At 44.6% G+C, this 19,824-nt stretch overlaps 1 protein-coding gene across 1 annotated transcript; it reads right to left on the bottom strand.

The window, feature by feature from the left end:
- Window positions 1-901: 901 nt before the first annotated feature.
- On the bottom strand, window positions 902-15,796 carry LOC106612757 (inverted formin-2). The gene is made up of 13 exons (XM_014214233.2): window positions 15,507-15,796; window positions 14,628-15,188; window positions 12,750-12,811; window positions 6,093-6,195; window positions 5,735-5,820; window positions 5,490-5,590; window positions 5,204-5,274; window positions 4,951-5,058; window positions 4,790-4,860; window positions 4,530-4,647; window positions 3,967-4,131; window positions 3,549-3,700; window positions 902-3,416 (listed from the first exon to the last, which is right to left on the bottom strand). Exons 2-13 carry the CDS (start codon window positions 15,009-15,011, stop codon window positions 2,003-2,005), a joined length of 2,835 nt encoding a protein of 944 aa, XP_014069708.2. The 5' UTR covers window positions 15,012-15,188; window positions 15,507-15,796; the 3' UTR covers window positions 902-2,002.
- Between the last annotated feature and the right edge of the window lie 4,028 nt (window positions 15,797-19,824).

Genomic DNA, 19,824 nt, shown 5'->3' on the forward strand with positions numbered 1-19,824 from the left:
GTTCTTTACCATTCGGCCATCAGATTTGCCACCAACTCTCCTTATAGGACACATCACTCCACTCTATACTCTTCTGTAAACTGGTCATCTCTGTATACCCGTCGCAAGACCCACTGGTTGATGCTTATTTATAAAACCCTCTTAGGCCTCACTCCCCCATATATGAGATATCTACTGCAGCCCTCATACTCCACATACAACACCCGTTCTGCCAGTCACATTCTGTTAAAGGTCTCCAAAGCACACACATCCCTGGGTCACTCGTCTTTTCAGTTCGCTGAAACTAGTGACTGGAACAAGCTGCAACAAGGTAAAAGGTAAAACTGGACAGTTTTACCTCAATCTCTTCATTAAAAGACTCAATCATGGACACGCTTACTCTGCCAAGAGAGGCAGGGGATCCTTGGTCCTGGCAGAGCAGCAGGCTAGCTGGGGTACAGGAGGGTACATCCTTGGGGAGGCAGGTGGAGGCTGGGGTGCTGGGGGCCACATACTGAAGCAGTTTGGGGAGTACTTGCTGGGTCCCTGGCTCTCTCCCACCATTGTACTATGCCACCAGGTGCTGGTAGCTTGGGTTGCATCCCAGATGGCACCCTATTCCCTTTATAGTGCACTACCTTTGACAAGGGCCCATGGCCTGGCTCTCTCCAATTCTGAGACTGAGACCTCAACAACTTGGTTTGGGATTAGTGCCGTCCTCCCCACCATGGAGCTGCCTGCCATTCAGCTGGCTGTGCCTGGCTAAGAGACTGGCTGTCTTTGTAACACTGGCCCCAATAAGAGCAAGTGTTTTGTTGTTTGTATAAGACTACTAAGAGCATACAACAAATATTCACCACGGTTGTGTTCTTTTCAAAACAGCAAGAGAAGAGGAACACTTTTATAAAAATAAGAAATGATGTGATAAATGTAATACAAAACACTTTTATTTTTTAACAGTCTGTCCATGAAATGATTTTTATCTTAATACTGTTTACTTCTCTTTACAGGCCCTCGTCGCTCGAAATTAATTGTATGTAATTTCTACAGCTCTGTAAATATATCCTCCGGCAATATAATTTAATACTACTGTATATGGCAAAGATAGTTCCAGAATTTTCCAAGACAAAGATCACATTGGCTCCTCCTACTCAACAGTGGTTGTATTTTGCTGTGCATATTCAGTCAGAAGAATACTGATGTAAGAATATCACTATTATTAAAGACATTGGTAACAAATTAGAGTAAGTGTCATGCTCCTCTTTGGGGGAATATGAGGTGGTAGAATAAATAAACAGTGTTGGTGGCCTACAGCAGTGGTTTCCAACTCTTTTTGGTTACTGTACCACCAATTGAATTTTACTCTGCCCGGAGTACCCCTGAAGTACCCCCTCATGTGTATTTTACCAGTAGGCCTACGGTCTTATGAGTCTTCTCAAGTACCCCTTGTGGATAGGCCAAGTACCCCTAGGAGTCCTAGTATCCCTGGTTGCAAACCACTGGCCTACAGGCACACTGCATGTGGCGTTGTTATCTCACTCTGCCACCTAGTGGAATAAAGTTCACACTGCACTTTTGGACAAATTCTCCTAGTCCCAACATATCATTATTTTCCACTTCAAATCCACTTCAACAATCTCGTTGAATTAAACCTTTATAAAATCAATGGACGGATGGATATAAATATATTTAATAGTCCATAGGGCCAGGTCCATAGAACAATGCAACATCTGTTTTAATAGTCTGATTCTGAATTAATAGATGAATCAGGAGTCTAGAGCATGTCTAGAGTCTATATCCTTATTGTTAGCAAGGCTTGCTCTTCTTCCCCAGGCGTTCAAAGAAGGACATGAATCCATAGCCGTCTGGTTTGGGCTTCGGGCTCAGGGCTTGTCCAGGACAGACTCCTTTGTCCTGGACAAAGTGTGTGTAGGTCTCTCTGCTGACACTCTTGAACACCAGGTCTTGGACACCAGGTCTTGGACATCAGGTCTTGGACATCAGGTCTTGGACACCAGATTCCTCACATTGGCTTGCTCCTCTCTCCCAGGCGTTTAAAGAAAGACATGAATCCATTGCCCTCTGGAAGTTTGGGCTTCGGGCTCTTAGAAGGGTTAGCCATATTGTGTTTGGGGCTCTGAGGAGGGTCAGCCTGTTTGGGTTTCTGTGAGACGAGTATCTGGAGAGGGGCGGGAGAAAACTCCTTTATCTCCTCATCCTGGTTGTGGTTGAGTTCTAGGTTTAAGGGGGGAGGTTTTGTCTTGACTATAGAGGAGCTCTTGTCTTGGTTCAGCTCTCCTAGCTCTACGTGTGTAGGTCTCTCTGCTGCTGACAAGCTGTTGGACACCTTGTCCTGCTGGGCACCAGATGTCTCAGAGTGGTGAGGGATGGTGACTACCTCCAAGCCTCTGTTTTCAGAGTCCCTGGGGATGTTGAGACTTGCTGTCAAGTCTTTGTGTTTTGACATGGGGCTCTTAGACACCAGGTCTCGGACACAAGACTTCTCAGAGTGGCTAGGGAGGTTGGTAAGGTTAGGCCCTCCAGAGGCTCTGTGTTTCAGGGACATCAGATCAGTGTCTACTGACTTCATCCTCCCTATGACCCCCAGAGTAGGAGACGGAGTAGTAGGAAAAGTAAACAGATCATCCTCTTCCTCTTCCTCAGTAGGAAGGGCTTTAGGGGGGAGGGTGAAGGTGTGTCTGCGGGTGAGAATTTCCTTGGGGGAGAGGTGAGGGTTGAGGAGGTATCTAGCCAGGCTCTCGCTGCCTCTACATGCATCTCCCAGCAGCCGCTGTCTGTCTTCTTGGAAGGTTCTCTGGTGAGGGGAGGTGGAGGTGGAGATGGTGGAGGATGTAGCATTAGTGGTCGTAGCGTTGGGTGATCTTGTGGAGGTGTTAGTATTATTGGTGGCATTAGGAGACTTCTGCTGCTCCAGGCCGTACTCCCCAGACGAAAGACTACCACGGCTGCTCTGATACCTCAGAACCTTCCTGGACACTTCACGCAACTTCTGGGCTTCTTTCTCATTTCCCTCCTCCTCCTCCTTTTCCTCCTTGTCCTTCATCGTCACTGAGATGGGTCTACCTGTGGAGGTGCAGGAGGAGGAGCTGCTGCTACCGGTTCTCCTGATTGGCTGTGCAGAACCATCTGGTTTCTTAGGGTTCTGCGGTGTCTCCTCAGGATGTGGAACCACATTCTCCTTCCGGTTCCTTTTGCTGTGGGACTGGTCCTTCTGGTCACTCTGAGAGGTCCCAGTCAGATCTCTGGCTGAGTTCCACTCATTCTCCTTACACACCTCCTTGGTCTTGACACAACCTCGATTTCCCCGTTCTGCCGAGGGAAGGTTTGCTTGAATGGGAACCTCTGACAGTCTGCTAATGGTGGGGGAGGGCGTACCCGAGCCTTTTCTCCTTTGGGACACACGACTGGTCAGGAACCTAAATCAAATCAAACTTTATTCAAAGTTCATATGAATGGCACAACACACTTTTACAGAAAAAAAGAAAAACACATTACAAAAACAAAAACAAAAAAGAACAGATTATATTTCAAAAGAAAGTATGACCAACTTCCGTAGTACGGACTCCAGGGCCACACCCTCCATGTCCTTGTCCCGTATGGAGCAGGTGGCGGTGGAACGGCGTTTAGCAGCATTAGCATCACTCAACAGTCTGTCTCTGGTTCTCCTCTTCACCTCCGCCACCTCACGATCACGGTTCTCCTACACACAGATACAACAACACATGTTAGAGAGCCAGAGGCAGTGAACACTGGAATCTACCAAGAAATCAGGGAATGTTAAAGAGAAAATAGTAACTACAGAGATACTCATTGAAGACAAAAGCCAGCCAAAAATCCTCACACAGAAACGAGTGAGATGGAGATCTATGTTCCCAAGGAGGCCAAGATGGCCGTCAGTAAATCAGAGAGCATAAAATAATAGTATGCAAAAGGAGTATATACACTATTTTGTAAACCGTTTTTTACCTGGATGGCCTTCAGGAATTTCGCACAGAAAGAGTTGAAAATGGAGCAGCATTCATCCAGTCTGAACTTGCTGGGGTCTTCACAGAAGTACTCAGCCACTGTGTCACTGACTGAACCTAGCGACTGCAGAGAGAGCTCAGTCTCAGCCAGACGACACTCTGCTTCCTACAAGGGACCACACACAGAACAGAAATAACTAAGGTTGTGTCCCAAATGGCACCCTGTTCCCCATATAGTGCAGTACTTTTGAATAGACCCCTATGGGCCCTGGTCAATAGTAGGGCACTATACAAAGGGAAAAGGGGTGCCATTAGGGTCGCAGAGTACATTTCTGAACCTACAGGGGACCACAAACATCAATAACCTCATCACTGGTCCTAGAGTTGTAGATTCACCACCAGAGGTTATTAAGGCTATGACAAGGGCCCAGAGTTTTTCCTGGTCAGGTTATGTGGTCAGGCAAAACATGTGGCCATGGAAACATTACATAGGTATACAGTATAGGGGAAAGTAGAGATATAAGATCTGAAAGGCATGGAGAATACACAGGCAGTCTACCTCACCTTGAGAAAGTCCTCCATCTGAGCCTGTAGCTCCTCCTGTTTCTGCGCCTCCTCCTTCGCCTCCTTTACTTTCTTCACCTCTCTCTGAAACTCACTCTCTATGTCCTCCTTATGGATCCTACAGGGGGGGCAGAACACAAATATCAATCATTCAATACAGACAAACAGAAAAGCACAATCATTACAATATAATGCCTTACTGTGGGGCAAACAGCAATATTAAAGATGGTGTTGAAGTGTGTAAGACTCTGTATCTGTACCTTGCTGCATCAGCGATGTGTGTGAGTTTGTCTGGGAATTTCAGCAGGGCCACATCAACCTTCTGAACTTGCTACAATCGACATAAACATGAATAACTATTGCATCAGAGAAAAACAAGATTCTAGATAAAGGATACGTTTTAAATAAGGGTTCTCCTTACCATGACTACATAGTGCATGAGGTTCATGCCTGGTTTGTTGGCCTTTGTGTCCACTAGTTTCAGTAGCGATGCCACCCTGAAGCCAATGGCACTGCCAGCATAGCCGCCCTGTGGACACACAGAGGACAAGTGAGAGACAGTCAGTCAGGCTGACAAATTAACCTGAGGATTACTCAAAGCTAGAATGAGTTTATAACATATATAAAGGTATACAGTATATATGTAATCGATGATATCATTGTTTTCCACTCACAGCGTTCATGTAGTTTCCAGTCTTCAGAACCAGGCGGATCACAGAGTGTAGATCGTCACTCTCTAACAGCTCTGGAGGGACAGACAGACAGACAGACAGACAGACAGACAGACAGACAGACAGACAGACAGACAGACAGACAGACAGACAGACAGACAGACAGACAGACAGACAGACAGACAGACAGACAGACAGACAGACAGACAGACAGATGAGACAGTTGAGCTTAGTACAGATACACACTGGCCTTATTAAGATCCAGATCACATGCAGACGCAAACTTTACCTTTTCCAGCTGTGATCATGGTGGCGATGGATTGTTTCATTTCATCCATGAGCGGGAAAAACTCTTCTTTGAGAACCAAACTGTTGAGGCGCTCCTCATAACTAAAAGAAAGGGTACGAATAATGATTCATATTCTAGAACACAACAGGCATTCAAGACATAGAAAACACAAAACTGTACAAAACAGTGAATTAGATGTTTGTAGACGGTTCAACACACACACACACACACACGCACTCACTCACCTGGGAACCTTGATAAGTAACACCATAAACAGGTCTGCTTCAGGAAGAGCTGACTGGTCCCCTTTAAACCCAACTAGCTGCTTCACCTGCATACACACAACAGGTATTCATCTTAGTAAGACACAGCATTACGTTAAGGGTTGTAACTTGGGAGAACACTGTTAGAACTGTCTCTCAAGCTAAATATGATCAGTTCACTGTGGTAGTTAGCATCAACAATGGCGGCAAGCTGGCGGCAAACCTCAGCTCCCCCAATGGTGGTTGAACTGGAGTTTGCCCTATGTGGGACAAGGGTGCCAAAGCGACAGCGGGCTGATCTATGCTTGCCTATTGGGAGAGGCTGTGTTAAGGACTGTACCTCTTCTTTCTCTGGCAGCAGCTTACACAGCTCCTTCAGTTTACCTGTCCCAAATTTCAGTCCGTTTCCTGAACTGATGTCCTTGATCATGTCCCCTACTGGCCTGGGGAGAGACACAGACACTGATCAGTTACTGTATTATAACCAACATAACTTTGGAACAGGGGCGACCCGTCATTCAGGGCAGGTGTGTCACGCCCTGACCGTAGAGAGCCTTTTTATTTCTCTATTTGGTTAGGTCAGGGTGTGACTTGGGTGGGCATTCTAGATTATGTATATTTATGTCTGTTTATTTCTATGTTGGCCTGATATGGTTCCCAATCAGAGGCAGCTGTCTTTCGTTGTCTCTGATTGGGGATCATATTTAGGCAGCCTTTTCCCACTGGGTTGGTGTGGGATCTTGTTTTTGTATAGCTGCTTTAAAGCCTGCAGAACTTTACATTCGTTTTTGTATTTCGTTGTTTTGACGGTGTTCATTTAAATAAAGTGAAAATGTTCGCCTGCCACGCTGTGCCTTGGTCTCCTTCTTCAGACGAACGTAACAGAAGATCCCACCAAAACCGGACCAAGCAGTGTGGCCAAGATGAGTGGACTTGGGAGGAAATTATGAAGGGAGAAGGGCCCTGGATGCGGATTGGGGAGTATCGCCATTCAAGGGAGGAGATGGAGGCAGCAAAAGAGGAACGGCGACTCTACGAGGAATTAGCACGGCAACAACGGAAGCCCAAGAGGCAGGGCACACGGAAGCCCGAGAGGGGAGGGCACACGGGGAGATTGGCGGAGTCAGGGTTTAGACCTGAGCCAACTCCCCGTGCTTACCGTGGGGAGCATGTGACCAGTCAGGCACCGGGTTATGCGGTGATGCGCACTGTATCTCCAGTGCGCATTCATAGCCCGGTGCGCTCTGTTCCTGCGCCCCGCATTTGCCGTGCTAGAGTGGGCATTCAGCCAGGATGGATTGTGCCGGCTCAGCACTCCTGGTCTCCGGTGCGTCTCTTCGGCCCAGGATATCCTGCGCCAGCTCTACGCACGGTATCCCCAGTTTGCCAGCACAACCCAGTGCGGCATGTGCCAGCTCCCCGCACTTGCCGTGCGACAGGGGGTATTCAGCCAAGACGCGTTGTGCCAGCTCCACGCTCCAGACCGCCTCCATGGCCCAGGGTATCCTGCACCAGCTCTATGCACTATGCCTCCAGTGCGTTTCACAACCCAGTGCGTCCTGTGCCAGCTCTCCACACTTACCGAGCTAAAGTGGGTATCCAACCAGGACGTGTTGTGCCTGCTCCATGCACCCAGCCTCCAGTGCTGATCCATGGTCCGAAGCCTCCAGTGATAATCCATGGCACGAAGCCTCCAGTGATGATCCATGGCCCGGAGCCTGTAGTGATGATCCATGGCACGAAGCCTCCAGTGATGATCCATGGCCCGGAGTCTGTAGTGATGATCCATGGCACGAAGCCTCCAGTGATAGTCCATGGTCCGGAGCCTCCAGTGATAGTCCATGGCACGAAGCCTCCAGTGATGATCCATGGCCCAGAGCCTGTAGCGATGATCCATGGCACGGAGCCTGCAGCGAGGGTCCCCGGTCCAGAGCCTGTAGCGACAGTTCACAGTCCGGAGCCTGCAGCGACAGTCCCCAGTCCGGAGCATCCAGCGACGGTCCCCAGTACGGAGCCTCCAGCGATGGTCCCCCAGTCCGGAGCCTCCAGCGACGGTCCCCAGTCCGGAGTCTCCAGCGACGGTCCGCAGTCCGGAGTCTCCAGCGACGGTCCGCAGTCCGGAGTCTCCAGCGGCGGTCGGCAGTCTGGAGCCTCCAACGGCAGTCAGCAGTTCCAAACCTCCAGTGACGGTCGGCAGTTCAGAGCCTCCAGCGGGGGTTCCCAGTTCAGAGCCTCCGGCGACGATCTACGGTCCGGTTCCTCCGGCGACGATACACGGTCCGGAGCTTTCGGCGACGACCCCCGAAAGAGAGTCGCCACCGAGAATGGCGGATCCGCGAGCAGAACAGGGTCTACGTCCCGCACCGAAGCCGCCACCGAGGCTAAATGCCCACCCGGACCCTCCCCTATTGAGTCAGGTTTTGCAGCCAGAGTCCGCACCTTTGGGGGGGTACTGTCACGCCCTGACCGTAGAGAGCCTTTTTTATTTCTCTATTTGGTTAGGTCATGGTGTGATTTGGATGGGCATTCTAGATTATGTATATCTATGTTTGTTTATTTCTATGTTGGCCTGATATGGTACCCAATCAGAGGCAGTTGTCTTTCGTTGTCTCTGATTGGGGATCATATTTAGGCAGCCTTTTCCCACTGGGTTGGTGTGGGATCTTGTTTTTGTATAGCTGCTTTGAAGCCTGCAGAACTTTACGTTAGTTTTTGTATTTCGTTGTTTTGACGGTGTTCATTTAAATAAAGAGAAAATGTTCGCCTGCCACGCTGCGCCTTGGTCTCCTTCTTCAGACGAACGTAACAAGGTGGAGCAGAGACCCACCTATTTTGAGCCCCACATTTTTTGCAAAAAATAAAATAAAAACACATTTGAGGGGAGGGGGGCTTGCCTGTTTTGCATGTTATTTTAGCATTAATATGTGACACAGTTTGCAAACAACTTAAAAATATATATATATCATTGAGTTAATAAAGTCGCATACAAACATGGTCTATTTTTAGTTTTCTTGAGTAAGGCAGCTCCAAAATGTAGGTGTTTCAGCCTAGCTCAGTGTTTTCTGTGGTGGTGGGGCAAGCCAGCAGAAAATATGGAGAGTTGCGCCGTGATTGGCTCAGTGTTCTGTCACTCATGGGGACACTACATCACGGCGAAGTGTAAGGGGAGACCTTGAAAATTCTAGCCCTTTGGCTACTGACATAGAGTTACATTAGCAGTGCCCATCCAAGAAGGCTCAAGGTCATTGGCCACAGATAAAATGATGTCAAATCACGTTATATGTACAGAAGCTTAGATCGGACTGATCATGTCAACATCATACTTTCAAAATCTTAGCTAGCAGTCATCATCATGAATCAAGTCGACAATCTACTGGCAAATCGTTTTCATCCTTGTTGAATGAAGAGAAATAATGAAGAGAAATTATAGATAAAATGTATCGGTGCTCATCGGCAAATGGACATAAACAATACACAACAAGTTGTAAATCGCAAATTCAACAATAAGTGGTTTGGAAGGAAGTGAGCACAGCACAACAAGGTAAGTCTAAAAATGTATTGTATGCTGCTGCATACATTATGTAATATGCCAGGGAGATATACACTGCTCCAAAAAATAAAGGGAACACTTAAACAACACAATGTAACTCCAAGTCAATCACACTTCTGTGAAATCAAACTGTCCACTTAGGAAGCAACACTGATTGGCAATAAATTTCACATGCTGTTGTGCAAATGGAATAGACAACAGGTGGAAATTATAGGCAATTAGCAAGACACCCCCAATAAAGGAGTGGTTCTGCAGGTGGGGACCACAAACCACTTCTCAGTTCCTATGCTTCCTGGCTGATGTTTTGGTCACTTTTGAATGCTGGCGGTGCTTTCACTCTAGTGGTAGCATGAGACAGAGTCTACAACCCACACAAGTGGCTCAGGTAGTGCAGCTCATCCAGGATGGCACATCAATGCGAGCTGTGGCAAGAAGATTTGCTGTGTCTGTCAGCGTAGTGTCCAGAGCATGGAGGCGCTACCAGGAGACAGGCCAGTACATCAGGAGACGTGGAGGAGGCCGTAGGAGGGCAACAACCCAGCAGCAGGACCGCTACCTCCGCCTTTGTGCAAGGAGGAGCTGGAGGAGCACTGCCAGAGCCCTGCAAAATGACCTCCAGCAGGCCACAAATGTGCATGTGTCTGCTCAAACGGTCAGAAACAGACTCCATGAGGGTGGTATGAGGGCCCGACGTCCACAGGTGGGGGTTGTGCTTACAGCCCAACACCGTGCAGGACGTTTGGCATTTGCCAGAGAACACCAAGATTGGCAAATTCGCCACTGGCGCCCTATGCTCTTCACAGATGAAAGCAGGTTCACACTGAGCATGTGACAGACATGACAGAGTCTGGAGACGCCGTGGAGAACGTTCTGCTGCCTGCAACATCCTCCAGCATGACCGGTTTGGCGGTGGGTCAGTCATGGTGTGGGATGGCATTTCTTTGGGGGGCCGCACAGCCCTCCATGTGCTCGCCAGAGGTAGCCTGACTGCCATTAGGTACCGAGATGAGATCCTCAGACCCCTTGTGAGACCATATGCTGGTGCGGTTGGCCCTGGGTTCCTCCTAATGCAAGACAATGCTAGACCTCATGTGGCTGGAGTGTGTCAGCAGTTCCTGCAAGAGGAAGGCATTGATGCTATGGACTGGCCCGCCCGTTCCCCAGACCTGAATCCAATTGAGCACATCTGGGACATCATGTCTCGCTCCATCCACCAACGCCACGTTGCACCACAGACTGTCCAGGAGTTGGCGGATGCTTTAGTCCAGGTCTGGGAGGAGATCCCTCAGGAGACCATCCGCCACCTCATCAGGAGCATGCCCAGGCATTGTATGGAGGTCATACAGTCACGTGGAGGCCACACACACTACTGAGCCTCATTTTGACTTGTTTTAAGGACATTACATCAAAGTTGGATCAGCCTGTAGTGTGGTTTTCCACTTTAATTTTGAGTGTGACTCCAAATCCAGACCTCCATGGGTTGATAAATTGGATTTCCATTGATTATTTTTGTGTGATTTTGTTGTCAGCACATTCAACTATGTAAAGAAAAAGTATTTAATAAGATTATTTCATTCATTCAGATCTAGGATGTGTTATTTTAGTGTTCCCTTTATTTTTTGGAGCAGTATATATATACTGTAGCTAAGAAAGTAATAACATTACTAAGTGTATGTTGTGAGGTAAGCTGTTAGTAGCTCATGTGGCTGATGCTAATAATTTGGTCCCTTTTCCCCTCTTAATTTCACCTACTGTTCTGACTTCGTGGTGCACATGTAGCCTATAGCCTGTTTTAGAGAAATGTAATCATTGAATATTGTAAGAGCTTTCATTGTCTGCTTATATGCCCCCTTTATTTATCCTACGGTTCTGACTTGGGGTACAGGTAGAATACTGTAAGAATGGCCCATGTTCTGAATTCTGTTGCTGTACAGTTTAAAAGTGCTGAACAAATAGCTATATTAATAACATCCGTCCTAGCTCGCTCATTAATGTCTTAATCGAGATTTACGGATTGCCTCTTATCCGCTCGTCGTTCTCTTATACCATAGTTTGTACATCTCAATTGTCAGTAGAAACCACATTTGTTTAAACAAGTCAGCCATATCAGATATGTTTTTTAAAAAGGCAGTAAATTAGGCTGAATTAACTATTTCGCTGCCAGATAAGGCTACGCTGATAGCTAAGTGTAGCAGTGGTAAGGTGTTGGGACTGCTGTTGGGACTCTGCTGTTGGGACAGCTTAATGTAGGCCCTAACAATTTGTGGGCACCGTTTGTCACCGTTATAGTGCAATTAATCAATAGTTTAGTGTTGAGTTGTATAGTGTCTTTGCTGGTATGCATAATTATATATATTTTTTTTTTGCCCCACCAAGATTTACTTGCTAAAATTGCCATCGGTTTGGAAACTTCATCGACTGATTCATCCACTAGGTTCTCCAAGGAGCCTAGTCAAGGAGAAGGGCTGTGATTCATTCATCTCCAACTACACAAAGTGGTTCTTTTTCTGAATTACTCATGCTCTAGGGTTGGGTCTCTAAATGTGTTGCTCATTTCCTCTGTGCCATGTTTCATTAAGCCTGGTAAGCAAGGCTCCTTCTTTCCCCAACCCTCTTAGTGCATTTTTCCACTTAGCCAACCATAGACAAGCTCTTACCTGCTACACATATACACCTACTACAGCTGAACTGGAACAATGTTTTCTTTCCTCAGAAGCACAAGAACAAAAACGCTGACACAAAAATACATTTAACAGAAAACAGAAAACTGCATCCAGAAATGGACATTACAAATAAATGTAATAATAAAACATTGAGATGATAAGGCTTTTATGTATTTTTGAGTTTTCTGTCTGCGAGAACAGTACAATCTTCAGAAAATTAGGTACTGTAGCCAATGGCATGTAGTAATATTGTAACACATAACACAGTCATACCGTGGGCCTACAGAGAAAATCATTTAGTAACACATTAATGACATTTTTCAATAGTTCATCTGTGGAATGATCTGGGTGCACTGTTCCTGCATTAGTGTTATCATGTAGAGCCGACCTGTTGGGACAAGCTGCTGTACCTCAGACACACAGAGCTGGGAATGTCAAGCAGCCTAGCCTCAGGACTACTTGGCCTTGCTGTCCCAAATTACCCCCTATTCCCTTTATAATGGACTACTTTTGAGCAGTGCCCTATGGGGGTCAAAAGTAGTCCACTATAGGGAATAGGGTGCTACTTGAGATGCAACCACTGTGTCTTCTTTAACTTGACACACGTGGCTCTGACAAACCCACCACACCTTCAGCACACTCCCAGTTTATGTCTGGGTCCCAAATGGCACCCTATTCCCTATATAGTGCACTACTTTAGATCAGACTCTGGTCAAAAGTAAAGCACTATATAGGGAATAGGGTGCCATTTGGAATGAATACTATATTTGCCTCTCTGACATACCTCTTGAACTGTTTCAGGAAGATCCCAACGTTCATGCTCCTCTTGGAGTTCAGTATGGAGACCTGGTGGTGGTGGGACACACAGGCATGAAGTCATCAGTTAGTCAATAAATAATGTTGGTCATACCAGAACACACATACGCACACAGACACACACACATGAAGACATCAGTAGGTCAATAACAGGCATTGAGTCTATCAGGAGCTCAGCATTTAGCTTAAACAGCCTTCTCCTTTATCCCAAATACATCCTCATTCCCAAACAAACAACTGATTGCAAAGGTTTTACTGGTTTGATTGACTTGTTTTTGAGAGCCCATGATAAGCTATTGCAACAGCTGTCAACATACTGACATTCCTAAGTCATGCTCATCTATACTGAGTTAGGAACAGGGACAGGTAAGAGACTAAAGGCCACTTTCAATAGCTCCACATTTGACCTTTATTGAACTGCCAAGGTAGCCTAAATGTGACAGCAGGGTGGTTTCACTAGCAAACAACAAGAGACAACAGTAGAGGATCAAAAATAGGTTTGTTAATATGACAATAGCATTGAATACCAGGACAATGATTCACAACAGTTCCGTAAAATCCCGACCATCACTTACAGGAAGGGAAGTACTGTATCTTAACTGAACCCACAGCCCTGTTCATTGTTATAGAGGTAGCAATGAATGCTGGTTTACAATACATACAAGTATCAACTGTATGGCAACAATGTATGGCAACAATTAGCACATATTAGTGGTTCATTTACTCTCCCCGGGTAAACTGATGAAGATTAGTTAGGCTATATTGATTCTACTCACCCTTTAGTTTATACATCAAAGCATTCCTAGATGAAACCCCACTGCATAAACATCCTACGTTTGTTAAGCAGAGGAACATTAAGAGGAACATGTCATAGTTCCAAAAAGTCACACAATATCACACATGAAAAGGGAAATGGATACATAGTAAAATGACGCTAATTAATTTTGTCAAATTTTGTTGGTTCGTCTCCATTTTTTAGTGTAGTGAACTCGTGCTTTATCTAGATATGAGATTAGATAACCTCTGCGGGTGAACTCATGCTGCTTGCAGAGTGCAAATATTTATAATCAACCTGTTCTCTGAGGGTTTAGTCAAATCAAGCACTCTTGCAGTTGGCATTCAAATGATGTTAAAAACTTTATAGGTGTGTGGACAGAAAGGTAAGACAGCCTTCCAGTTACAGCATGTTAATGATTCATATAAAAAGAGATCAGGGTAGAATCGTCTCCAAGCTTCATTCACGCTGACTGGTTTGTTTTGAACACTTTCGCTAATACATTATTGCTTCCTGATGTACTTGAGTTTGATCCAAGTGAAGCGCACAAAGAATCTTGCTAAAGCCACACTAAGAGAGTGGTAGCTTCCCATATGACTACATTACTGAGCCTGTTACAACAGAAAGGCTGTAGGAAAACAACACATCACAACTCCACAACACACACTCCCTGAGAAAATCAATCAGGGTCTAAAGAGCACATGTCAACATATCCAATATCTTTGGTCGTAAACAGAACAAATATTCATATTCAATACGCAGTTTTGGTCTCTCGTCTACTCCCAGAAAGTATAGATGCTCAAAACAAACTCTCAGGTGAGAAATCATGAGCAAGAGAAGAATGACAGAATGATGCATGACATTGGAGAGGCCTTGGCTGGGACCAGATAGGATGTGTATTCCTCACACACTTATACAGTATCTGATCGAGGAGCTGATGTGGAGCTGATGTGGTTCCAGCTGATGTGGTACCTCTTGACTTCTACTCAGCTACAACTGACACACTTCTCTCCAGCTGCCAGTATCAAGCTAGAGAAGTGACTCCTGGTACAGAAGGTTAGGTCAACTCACCACTTCTGTGCCCTGGCTGTTGGTTGGCTTGCCTCTGATACTCTGTCTGTTCAGAGCCTTTTGTCCCTGTCCCTGCTGCTGGCTGTGACTGAACAGCTCCTCAATCCTCCTAGTGTCCAGCTCATACACTCCCAGAGTCTTCTCTTCTGTCCAGATGTTGTGTTTGCCCACCACCACGTGTTTGGGGATTGCATCCCAGTTGAAGTTACGCATCTTGGAGACGTTGAGCTGGCGGCCTGTGGATAGCCCGAAGCCTATGCCAGGGGGAGGAGGGGGGCCTGGGGGAGGGGGGCAGGGGGGAGGTGGTGGGGGGGCAAGGGGAGGTGGTGGAGGAGGAGGAGGAGGAGGAGGAGGAGGTGGTGGTGGAGCGATTGCTGATTCCATCTTTAGTTTAAAGGAATTAGATGGACCAAGGATCAGGAACAAATCATGGTATCATCATTATGTCTTCATCATCACCTCCATTTTGTACACGTAAAGTGTCACAGAAATGTTATTCGATTAGTGTTAAATACCAATTATTGAAGAGGGTGATATAATACTTTTCCTTGATTGATCCCCCTGTAAAGAAACAATGGTACCGGTAAACTTTTAACACAGAATGTTAGGCATGCAGCATAAATTCTACTGTATTGCGCAACACAGAACAAGTATCTTGACAATTGTGGCTGAAGTGCTCAAATGAGACACCATATCAACAAATACTGAATTCAAAAGACATTGAAAGCAGTATAATTATAAAATACGTGTATGAATTTACAAATCAAAAGCATCCACCAGAAAAACGGAATACAGTAGGCTACCTATTTTCATCAGGTTTTATCTTTAGGCTACTAATGTGTGATAAATGAGGGAAGAGGATTCTGTATCCGACCTTACCTGCTCGATATCCAACGTTCCACCAAGAGTAAAAACTACTTCGAAAAAACAAAAACTACAATTCAATCCAGTAGTTAGTCCGACGCCTTCCTCTTCAAACTTCAACATCAGAGGTGTGAGTTGAGTTGACTACTACCACTGGACCGCTACCAGCGCTGTCAGGTTTCCACTAGATAATACATACACAAAGTCAAGTTCCACAGCTACATAGTCAAAATTGGCCAAAAAATATGTTTTTTGTTGTTATTTTAAAGTTAGGGTTAGGCATAAGGTTAGCAGTGTGGTTAAGGTCAGGGTTAAGGTTACGGTTAGGTTTAAAATCAGATTTTAAAAGGATCAATTGTAGAAATGGGCGGGGTTTAGCCATAATTATGACTTTGTGGCTGTGCTAACTAGTGACGACCGCAGTGTCAGAGAAGTAAAAGAATGTCGCAACTTTACCTGTTGTACGGACTGAGTCCAACGATGTATATAAACCCTTGAATACTCAATTTATGTATTGGCGATTGAGAGGGTTTGGAGCCACCTGTCGGCCATATTGGCACTCCCCGGTAGATCAGTCCTCCATAGGAATGATTGGAATTTTATAGTACTTCAATAACATTTTTCAAGGACAGAATGACATGTATATAAGTATTTTTTTGTTGTAGTTGAAACAGTGACATTAGTCATCTCAAAAAATTATACTTTAAGGAAAATGTTTTTATATATATGTACAGTACCAGTCAGAAGTTTGGACACACCTATTTATTCAAGGGATTTTCTTTATTTTTTACTATATTCTACATTGTTGAATAATAGTGAAGACATCAAAACTGTGAAATAGCAGATATGGAATCAGGTAGAAACCCAAAAAGTGTTAAACAAATCAAAATATATTTTATATTTGACATTCTTCAAAGTAGCCACTCTTTGCCTTGATGACAGCTTGCACGCTCTTGGCATTCATACAATTTAAAAAAAACAACCTTGAATGAGTAGGTGTGTCCAAACGTTTGACTGGTACTGTATATATATATATATATATATATATATATATATATATATATATATTATGTTTAGCTCACCTAATGTTTAGCTCACCTATATATATATATTATGTTTAGCTCACCTAATATAATTTAAAAGTATGCATTAAGGTGTCTATAATAGAATACATGTGGCAAAAACAAATGTAGATATTAATAAATGCATTTCTATACCTTCCAAAATATTGGAGTGCCAAGATGGAGGCACGTTGGCTTCAACACACTGCCCCCTATAAATCATGTATATATGTGTATTATATATATTATATATATATATATATATATATATATATATATATATATATATATATATAAATGATTGACTGCCCTGTTAACCCCCTAATTGCCTGTGCAATATTCCATTCTGACAGAAGTACTGTAAAATCTGTACTGTGTCTGGCCTCTCAAATGTGTCAGTTTACAGTAGGCCTAGTGTTCCTACTGAATTATCACAAAGTTTTACTTTATATAATCCAGTAAAATGTAAACAGTGTGAAACTGGTCATATGGGATGTACAACAAGGCTATAATGAGGTTGAGTGAAGACCAGTGTGGGCGGACTGCACCACTGACTACATCGAGTCATTGTCAGTCGATACATGTAAAAATGTCAATTTGTTAATGCTTTCCTTTTATCTATGTTTATCCTGTGTAAATATAATTTTTCCTTTGGGTTCTGAAATCCATAGTTTTTATGTTCAAATGTTATGTGATGTCTGTCAAACTTGTAATGTGCCTCGTAATCCACTGTTTTTCAATGGAGTAGGAAGTTCAAATCAAATAATTTTGTATTTGTCACATGCGCCGAATACAACGGTGTAGACTTTAAAATGCTTGCTTACAAGCCCTTCCCAACGATTCAGAGTTAAAAATATAATACAAATAGTAACATGAGGAATAAAATACACAAGAATGAAGCTACTGAGTGTACAAAACATTAGGAACACCTGCTCTTTCCATGACAAACTGACGAGGTGAATCCAAGTGAAAGCTATGATCCCTTATTGATGCCACCTGTTAAATCCACTTCAATCAGTGTAGATGAAGGGGAGGAGACAGGTTAAAGAAAGATTTTTATGCCTTGAGACAATTGAGGTATGCATTGTGTATGTGTACCATTCAGAGGGTGATGTAGCCAGTCAAGATGCTCTCGATGGTGCAGCTGTAGAACATTTTGAGTATCTGAGGGCCCGTGCAAAATCTTTCCAGCCTCCTGAGGGGGAAGAGACGCTGTCGGGAACTCTTCACAACATGTGGACCCCAGGGAAACTTGAAGCTCTCGGCCCGCTCCACTACAGCCCGTCAATGTGGATGGGGGCGTGGTCTCCCCTGTCTCCTATAGTCCGCAATCAGCTCCTTGGTCATACTGACATTGAGGGAGAGGTTTTTGTCCTGGCACCACACTGCCAAGTCTCTGACCTCCTGTAGGCTGTCTCATCGCCGTCAGTCAGCAAACTTGACGATGGTGTTGGAGTTGTGTGTCCACGTAGTCGTGGGTGAACAGGGAGTACAGGAGGACACTAAGCATGGACCCCTGAGGGGCCCATGTGTTGAGGGTCAGCATGGCGGAGGTGTTGTTGCCTACCCTCACTTCCTGGGGCCGGCTCATCAAGAAGTCCAGGATCTAGTTGCAGAGGGAGTTGTTCAGTCCCAGGGTCCCGAGCTTGGTGATGAGCTTGGAGGGGACTATGGTGTTGAACACTGAGCTGTAATCTATGAATAGCATTCTCAGATAGTTATTTCCCCTCTTGTCCAGGTGGGAGTTAAGACTTAAAGCATGCACTACCACTTCATACTTTAATAAAAATCCATTCTTTAATGCTTACTGTGTACCTGTACTTGTCCTGGTTGTTATAGAGTTGTCAGTTGAATTTGGAATCCATTGTTTTTTATAAAAAATGTCATACTATGCATCCCCTGCCAAAACCCCAAGATCTGCTGTGCAATGACAGGCTGCTCCTTCTCCGTTAACAAATAATGGCTCCCTTGGCATTAAAGAATGGACATTTTTACAAGTATCGATTGACACCAACTCGATGAAGTTGGAGGTGCAGTCCTCCCACTCTCATCGCCACTCAACTCCATTGTACTTGTACATCGTGGAGTTGAGGAACTCGGCTAATGCGATTTCCATACCTGGCCTCGAGTGTGTTCTTGCCTGGAGCTGTGAAACTGGTAATGCAAATACAAACATTTGTTTTTGTCCATAAAATCTAGCTGAGCTGCGGAACCGGTCTTCACCGTATCCACCTAAGCATCACAGTATAGCATTTTTTTCTACCTCCAAAAGCCTCAAACGCCCTAACAAAGCTTTGTAGTCCCGCTAACAGACCCCAAACCTCCACCACAAATCCCTATACAGTCATTCAACCTTCGATGTTGGATCCGCCACTGCTTTTGAACCGTTTATGCTACAAACACCAAACCAACGTTGACATGTGTAGTCTGACTCAATTTAGATTGCTTCAACACAGCTTTTGGCTACCATTCATAGGCTATTTTCTAAACTATAAAGCTTGTTGTGTCCTCATTAATTTCAATGGTGGAACAACTGTCACAGAACTTTCAGAATGTTCCAACAAAAATATTTTGAGACCGTAAAAACACATTCGATGGATTATGCTACATTACTCTATCGTTGCTGTCTGATGAAAACCTAATTTCCATTTTTGCAGATTGATATATATATATATATATCAATATATATATTTACTTTGTTTTATATGACACTTTCTGTATCTTTAACTAAACACATTCAGCGGTTCAAGACCTGACCATCTTTTGGGATATTACATTTCAGATGCTCTAGACTTTTTAGATGAAACATTTAAACATCAGGACACTGGAATTCATCACATCACTGATCATGTTGTTGACATGTATGACATGATTAAATAGCAATACCCTGTGATTAAACATGGCACACATCCCAAATTGCCCCTATTCCCTGTTAGTGTACAACTTTAAAGTAGTGCTCCATGTAGGGAATACAGCACCATTTGGGATGAACCATTGAGACGCCTCTATCCACTGTCAAACTGAAAATAAGTCAGAGAGATAACAGATACAGCACAGTACAAGCAGACAAAGAATTTAACATACTCCAAACTTTTGTTCTCTAATGAAAATATTCCTGAATCACATTTTGTTATTTAACTAGGCTAGTCAATTAAGAACAAATTCTTATTTTCAATGACGACCTAAGAACAGTAGGTTAACTGCCTTGTTCAGGGGCAGAACAACAGATTTCTACCTTGTCAGCTCGGGGATTCGATCTTGCAACCTTCCAG

This window comes from Salmo salar, chromosome ssa09 (genome assembly GCF_905237065.1).
Source record: "Salmo salar chromosome ssa09, Ssal_v3.1, whole genome shotgun sequence".
NCBI lineage: Eukaryota > Metazoa > Chordata > Actinopteri > Salmoniformes > Salmonidae > Salmo > Salmo salar.

Excerpts from the sequence above, each read along its gene's own strand:
- LOC106612757 (XM_014214233.2), bottom strand. The coding sequence starts at position 15,011 with ATGGAATCAGCAATCGCTCCACCACCACCTCCTCCTCCTCCTCCTCCT. Across the intron at positions 4,861-4,950 it reads TCATGCACTATGTAGTCATG|CAAGTTCAGAAGGTTGATGT; the intron begins GTAAGGAGAACC and ends TGTCGATTGTAG. Across the intron at positions 4,132-4,529 it reads AGATGGAGGACTTTCTCAAG|GAAGCAGAGTGTCGTCTGGC; the intron begins GTGAGGTAGACT and ends GGTCCCTTGTAG.